At 40.4% G+C, this 7,952-nt stretch overlaps 1 protein-coding gene across 1 annotated transcript; it reads left to right on the forward strand.

Annotated features, from left to right (window-relative positions):
• The first annotated feature begins 1,294 nt into the window (after positions 1-1,294).
• On the forward strand, positions 1,295-7,078 carry LOC107103837 (beta,beta-carotene 9',10'-oxygenase-like). The gene is made up of 12 exons (XM_015403673.1): positions 1,295-1,367; positions 1,437-1,635; positions 2,251-2,462; positions 2,551-2,666; positions 2,779-2,881; positions 2,967-3,095; positions 3,569-3,729; positions 3,810-3,977; positions 5,838-5,975; positions 6,052-6,234; positions 6,308-6,418; positions 6,625-7,078. Exons 1-12 carry the CDS (start codon positions 1,331-1,333, stop codon positions 6,739-6,741), a joined length of 1,674 nt encoding a protein of 557 aa, XP_015259159.1. The 5' UTR covers positions 1,295-1,330; the 3' UTR covers positions 6,742-7,078.
• The last annotated feature ends 874 nt before the right edge of the window (positions 7,079-7,952 follow it).

A 7,952-nucleotide genomic window follows, 5' to 3' on the forward strand; every position in this document is an offset into this window, starting at 1 on the left:
CAAAAAAGTACTCCAGAGTGTTGTTCAGCATGGGGGTGAGTAGAAAATGAAGGCTAATCATGTTTTGGGTGTACTATTCCTTTAACTGTCCCATGTTGACTGAAGGAGAAGTGACAGCTCAGGGTGGTGGAAGACCAACTCTAAGTTCTAGTGAATCCTCTCTAGAAGCTCTGACCTGAAAATAAAGGGGGAAAAAATCTTGTCCCTACAGAGACTCAACATCAAGGTACAGACCAATCAATGAAAGAGTAGCATTATTGCTATTGGTGTTAATAAGGCTGTTTGTTCACGTATCCATTGACTTAGCAGCCACATCTGAACTCCAGCTTCAGATAACTCAAATGTTCATACCATATTTTGAATTCTGTTCCAATCTAATCCCTCTTAGATAAAATATGTTTTGCTTATACCAAAAAAGTTTAAAAAAAATAACAACAATCCACTGGACTTTGTTTCCAAGTTTGAAGTCGTTTCGCTTCCCATCCAGGAAGCTTTTTCAATTCAAAATGACAGAAATAGAGTTGAGCTCGATTAGGTTTTTGGTTCACTTTATAAAACCTGGAACTCAACTCTATTTCTGACATTTTGAATAGAAAAAGCTTCCTGGATGGAAGAGAAACGACTTCAAACTTGGAGACAAAGTCCAGTGGATTGATTTTTAACTTTTTTGGAACGACTCTGACCTGGATGATTCATTTATTTTCATTTATTTTTTGCATTCAGCCTTGAACTTTTCCTCGTTATTACCCCACTGTTAAAACAGCTCACTTCAATCCAATTTATATTACAGCTCCCTTTATATAGAGCAAAAACAAAAAATAGTTAAACTCAAAGCAGGTAGCGACCTCTATCAAAGCAGTGTAATGGCAACCAAAGGTGGTTCTGCAGCACATAGATTCAAAGGAGTCAAACAGTTAATAAATACCTCCTAGGTTTTGATGACATTTGAAACAGATGTATGTTGTTCACAAATAGCTTTCAGTAATTTATCTGCTTTCCCAATCTTAAAAAAGCAAGAGATAATTGACCTGAACATCTGAAATGAGACAAAGAAGCTATTGATAAAAACCAGAGATGATTTTCAGTTTGACAAGAGCGTAATATTTGATTATTGCTCTAAACAAATGTACCAGTGATGCTATTTTTGAAAACTAAGCACCACTGTTTTCTGTAGGCTTTATGCAAGCATCAAATTAGTTTTAGTGAAAGATTTGGGCTTTGGTAGGCGGGCCAGAGTCAGGGGGTGAGTATAAAACTGCAACACCATTTTGAAAAACCAGAAGCACCAGAGGAACCCGACAATAACGGCAACAGATTTAACAGGAAGAAGATGGACATCATCAAGCACCATAAGAGAAGTTCTATGGGTAAGCTGATGAAACTACAAACTTTGCTCCTCTAATAATGCTCAGAAGGCTGATTTTATTTCCCCACAGGGGACAAAACATCCAAATCTAGGAAGAGTCCCAAACCCTTCACCAATGTTCAGGGTCTTCCTTGCATTGAGAAGATCGTAACCTCAGTGGAAGATTCTCCAGAGCCCATTAGCACCAACATCATCGGCACCATCCCAGACTGGATCAACGGGAACCTCTTGAGAAATGGGCCTGGAAAGTTTGAGATAGGTAACCACAGGTGTGTTCAACATCCAGCTTTCCCTTTTAGTCAGTGAAATGGTAACCTGACTCCTCCAGATGGATTTGCTCCGCATATCCATCTGGAAACCTTCCGTTGAAGTAATTTTGGGAAGGGGCGAAAATACTGGTTAGCTGATTGGCCTATGTTGGTGATAGACGGGCCAAATAAACCAATCAGATCAACGAAGCATATGACGTACTAACAGAGCGACGACGAAAACACAAGCCAGGCTACTCTTGCCGAAACCAGTCGGAATTACAGAGTATTTCTTCTTTCAGTGAAGAAATACTCTGTAATTCCCATAAAACTTGCTCGATAGCCACGCTAACGCTAGTTTCATCGGCTGAAGCCGCCATGTTCTTTAGACTGAACTGTCGCGCTTCTCGTTGCGTCACACCTCAACCCGCCTCAAAGCCAACGCTGATTGGACGTTCGTTTGGTGAACGGCTCCAAATTTTCTTTAACGGAGAGTCTCCAGACTGATTAGCTAGTGAAACCTTGAAAGCTCGCGAGATCAGGATGGTCTCACGAGGCTAGTGAAAAGGAGCTAAGAGAGTAAAGCTTTCCAGACTCCATGACCAAACTTTCTACTGATCTCTCCACCAACCAAAGGTTCAACCACTGGTTCGATGGGATGGCTCTCCTGCACCAGTTCAAAATATCCAACGGGCAGGTTACCTATAAGAGCCGCTTCCTGTCAAGCGACAGCTACCAATCCAACAGGGAGCAGAACCGCATTGTGGTGGCGGAGTTTGGGACCATCACCATGCCGGACCCATGTAAAAACTTCTTCCAGCGCTTCCTGTCAAGGTTTGAATTACCAAGTGAGTGCTGCATACTATCACACAACTGCTTAGAAAGACAGAATGGGAAGTCCCAATTGGACACTAACAGCTTCTTCTTTCCTTCTAGAACCTACGGACAATGCCAATGTGAGCATTGTGAACTACAAGGGGGATTTCTATGTCAGCACAGAAAGTAATATCATGCACAAGGTGGACCCCGAGACCCTGGAAACAACACAGAAGGTAGGAATAGCCTTGTCTCCATAAACATTATGACCTCATAAAGAAATTAAACTAGAATGGAAATGAAGTTGACACTAATTATTATTTCTACAAATGCATTCATATGCTTTAGGTGGACTGGAGCAAATTTATCGCAGTAAATGGAGCTACTGCACATCCTCATACTGAACCGGATGGAACAGCGTATAACATGGGCAATTCCTACAGCAGCAAAGGTATTTACATCATATGTCAAGATTAAGGGAGGCAACATCATCCCTGTTCTCAGGTTTAAATGATCTGTTTTGTCTGCGCTGCCAGGCGCGTACTACAACATTATCAGAGTGCCTCCAACCAAGGAAGCCGAGGATGAAACCTTGGAGGGCACAACGGTGCTGTGCACCATTCCAGCGGAGGACAAAACCAAACCATCTTACTACCACAGCTTCGGTCAGTCAAAGATCTGCTGCTTTAACCTGATTTACAACTTTCCTTTTGGTTTATGTAAAACAGTGAAAACCAAAAATAAAACTGATCTATGATTAGCACAGAATTACCCATGTCCCTGAAAGGGTGAGATACCAAATGCCTTTCATTCATCCAAGAACCAGAGGACTATCAAAGTATGTAAATATGTAAAAAAAAGAAAAAGGCTTTAATGTTAGAAAGTTACTGATTGATAGATTTATGTAATTTTATGGTACTTCTGCAGTCAAATAATTGAGAAGATAACTAATCTTTAGTTACCTCTAAAGATTGATGTCAGCACTCTGACCAAAAAGTTGATAAAAGTTTGTGTTAGGAGCAACATGTTGGTGGAAATCCATGGTGAATTTAGTTATGCCAGATTCTTGAATAGTTCTTTCCACACTTGCAGCATTCAAATAACAAGCTGATAAAATCCTCTGATTGTGTGTTTTTAGCAATGTCTGAGAACTACCTGGTGTTCATTGAGCAGCCCATCAAGATGGACCTGCTAAAGATTGCCACTGGCAAACTAACCAGGAAAAGCATCAGCGATTGCCTCTCCTGGAACCCAAAACTCAACACCATCCTTCACCTGATTCACAAACAGACTGGAAAGGTTGGGACAAGGTTCCCTAAAAGTTCAGCAGTCTGTCATTAGCTCCATCCAGCTGTAACATCTCTGTCTCTGACCATCAGGAAAGCTCAATCACTTATCTTGCCAAGGCCATGTCTACCTTTCACCAAATCAACGCATACGAGGACCAGGGTTTCTTGATCATCGACTTGTGTGCTTCAGACGACGGACAGGCTATAGCAAACTACAACATTCAGAACCTTCGCAAGTCGGGAGAGGCCCTTGATGAGGTAAGATGATCAAGAGCAACAAAATTCCCAAACATTGTAAACTTAACAGCTTATTTGTCAGATGCACCCTACTTTTTAAAGACACATATCTATATTCAGACATCTCAAAGCAGCAAAGACAAGTTCCTGAATTTCAAAACAAGCTAATTCTATCTCAGATTTAGAGAGGATTGAAAAAATAAAAGCGTATTCAACTAAAAAAACCTATTTGGAGAGCACAGACCTCTGCTAAGCAACAAATTCTGCCCCAAATTGTGACTTATACCTTTAGCTAAAACTCACAAGCGAGCTGGTTCCTTACCAAATTTAAAGGTATAGGGGAAGATGTTCTTTTTTCAGGTGGATCATCAAAAAAGGTGGTCCTCCTAATTGTCAATCATTCTGGAGATCTTGGTCGGGAAACAAGGCAACGGCTCGTAGTCCATATCAGATCCTACAGGACTTTCCTCTTGAAAGCTCTAAATAAATAAAAAAATTAAAAAATCTGCTAGATGATAACTTGTTTATTGGCCAATAGCATGCTAAAGTTAGCTATAAACATACTTGTAGCTACAGAGACACACATATATTTGCATTCACAATATCTGTATAACAATTGACTTGACATGTTTTTTAAAAACGTTTCCTAGTCGTAAATGAATTTTCACTTAGTGAGTCTGACATAGTGAAAAAATTGCAAATCTTCTTTTGAAAGTAAGCTTGTATGAGCGATGCAAATAGCAACATGTAAACAGAGCGTGCACGAGGAGAAATGGGCTCGTGCACGTTCTCGCACGTGTTTAATAGGTGTTCCCTCTCGGGAGCAGCAGGTACAGGGTTGTGCATGTGCTTTTTTTTTAACTGGAGAAGCAGTTCTTTTTTAAAATTAGAAAAAAATCCTCCCCATACCTTTAAATAAATAAAAAATGTCTGTAGAATCTGTTCATTCGTTTACAATTGATCCGCTAATGAACTGACAATGTTCCCTTTTCTTGTCTTCAGTAAAATAACTCCGGTCTTTCTGAGTCGGATGCTGAGGCTGATCAACACTAGAATCTAGCTCAGGCTAGGAAACAAACCACCTCATCAGACATTACCCCATCCAATGTTATCCGCTTATCTGGCACAGGCTTGCAGGGAACGCAGTCTCAGCAGAGACTTTTTTTATTTCAACTTTTTATTGTTCTTACACTGTCACAAGTACAGAGCAACCAAATTAAGTTTCTGCACTTAACCCCTCCCCTTGGGGAGCAGTGGGCTGCCATTGTGCGGCGCCCCGGGGAGCAGTGTGGGGTTAAGGATCTTGCTCAGGGACCAAAAGAGTCAGTCTGTGGGAGTGGGGCTTGAGGTCAGAACCTCTGGATTCCAGCACAATGCCCAAACCACTAGGCCACACTCCCCTCTCCTGACACCATCTCAGGCTCTAATGGGGGAAGCCGGGGGTATTACGGTGCCAGTCGAGTGACATAGTCCCTCCAACATGCCTTTGGTTGTTTTCTGGGCGTCCTCCCTTTACAGTAGAGACCACCTCAACTGCCTCCCCTGGATGTGGAGGAGATATGGCTCTACCCCAAGCCTCTACTGGATGGTTGAACTCCTCAACCTATATCCCAGGGGGGCCCAGCAACCCTGGAAAGAAAGCAATTATCAGCTGTTTGTACTGGAAAAGGTCAGGGTGTCAGATAAGAGACACAAAATTTGGTGGAAACAACCTAAAGGCATAGATCCATCCCTCTTTGTATCAATCAGAATTTGAGTTTCTTGCTGCAAAGAAACAAGCTAATCACTCAGTCGCCATGCAGCCTGCAGAGTTTTTGTTGCTTCTCATTGCAAAAGATTCGCTTTAACCCGAGTCTCATAGGATTTATGTTTTCTCTCCAGGTCTACAACACCCTGTGTAGAGTCTTTCCTCGGCGTTTCGTGCTACCTCTCAGGATTGATCCCTCCACACCCTACAACCAGAATCTGATTGACCTGCCCGACTGCACAGCCACCGCTATTAGGATTGGAAAGAACAAGGTTATAAATTGAGTCAAACTGTTTAAAAACGCTGTCTCGCTCAAATGTTGTTTCTGATGCAAACTTTTACTTCTAGGTCTTCTGTACCCATGAGGACCTCCATGGGGAGGATCTCCACAAGTATGGGGGTCTGGAGTTCCCCCAGATCAATTATGGCAGGTACAACATGCATCCATATCGCTACTTCTATGGCTGTGGCTTCAGACACCTTGTAGGAGACACCCTGCTGAAGATGGACCTGCAAAGGAAACAAATGAAGGTAATTTGAGAAAAAAAATAATAAAAAAATTGGGGAAAATGATGTAAATGTAACACATTCTCCTCCATAAAAGGTGTGGGACCATCCTGGTCTGTATCCCTCTGAGCCGATCTTTGTACCCCGCCCCAATGCCACAGAGGAAGACGACGGCGTCATCCTGTCTGTGGTCATAACTCCAAACAAGGTCAGTCAAACACGCATTCGAACTGGGGGAGCTTTAAAACCTCACAGTGGGGAAATCAAGTCAAACTACAGTAGTCATAAAGGTCCTGCCAGCATAAACCACGTTTACTCAACACTAGTTTATAAGAAAATAGTTTCTTCAACCTTCACCCTTCGCAGAGTGTGCAGTTCCAACTAATTCCTGTTTGTGCTTGGGTTTCCTTGCAGGACAAGAGTACGTTCCTTCTTGTTTTGGATGCAAAGACGTTCGAGGAGCTGGGAAGGGCTGTGGTTCCAGTCAACATCCCATATGGCTTCCATGGAACATTCAGCAGCACAGCCTAGACACGCCTGCAGAAACATCCTGAACATTTCAAATGTTTTTCGTCTGAAAATGAAAAATTATTTTGCTAAATATTCAATAATGGACAAACACCCTGTGTGGCTTACTGTAAATATGTAGCATCAAACATTGTTCTGATATTAGTTAAAAGCATGTTGATACTTTAAAGGCTTCAAGCTGCTTTACCGTGCATATGCTAACATTGATGCTACGTTCAGACCACAAGCAGCAGGAGCAGCAAAATGCACCTCCTCGTTCATATTTAATGCCTGTAAAAGTTTAGTTCTGACACGTGGCTGATGCATCTTTGCTGCTCTGGCTGCACGGTGGAAAAGTGGGTCTGATGCGCTGTGGGCGGAGCTACCCTATCCTTTCTCTGCCTGGAACAATGGCAGCTATATTTGCTGTGATCAGTGGGTAAAAAACAGTTGTAATACACTACTTAAAAAAATTAAAGGAACACTTTTTAACCAGAGTATAGCATCAAGTTAATGAAACTTTTGTGATATTGATTTGGTCAGGTAAGCAATAATAATGGATTATCTCTTTAACATAAGTCAAATTTTTGCATATGTGCAGAATTCTATTATAATATATAATATATATAATAATATAATATATATAATCAATTTTAACAGATCATATTCTCTTTATTTCAAGCGTATTAAACTCGCTCTTAAAAATGGTTTTGCTAATGTCAATGCAGACCAATAGAAATACATCTTTACTCCTCATTGCAGAAGTTGTGAAGAGAATCTGTGTAATGCAATTAACTTAATCTGAAAAAGTTACACTTAAAAATAAAATCTGTAAAAACATGTAAACAATAGAATAAAAGTTTTTAAATACTTAAAGATACAGAATCTGAGAAAACATCAGTTATGCTTAAAACCGTTATTTGACAAGAAGCTTTTATTTAAAGTTTCCTTTCTGGACTGTTTTTTTTTTTCTTTTTTAATTTTCCGTTCATAGATTTTTTTTTTGTCAACAATGGTAAAAAAATCTGCTTAAAAAGTTACGTTTTGAGTTTTTTTTTATTTTTATTCATGTATTTTATTAAACATTTTTTACTCCTTTGTGTAAATACTGCCTGAACAAGTGGATCCATTTTCAATTTGTTTTATTTCAGCAACAATAAAAATAAATTACATTTTAAATGCAGTCTTTTGCCATTTAACTACAAAGCAAACATGTTTTTATATTTTCCAAGGAA

This window comes from Cyprinodon variegatus, unplaced genomic scaffold, assembly GCF_000732505.1.
Source record: "Cyprinodon variegatus isolate N-32 unplaced genomic scaffold, C_variegatus-1.0 Scaffold1539, whole genome shotgun sequence".
Lineage (NCBI taxonomy): Eukaryota > Metazoa > Chordata > Actinopteri > Cyprinodontiformes > Cyprinodontidae > Cyprinodon > Cyprinodon variegatus.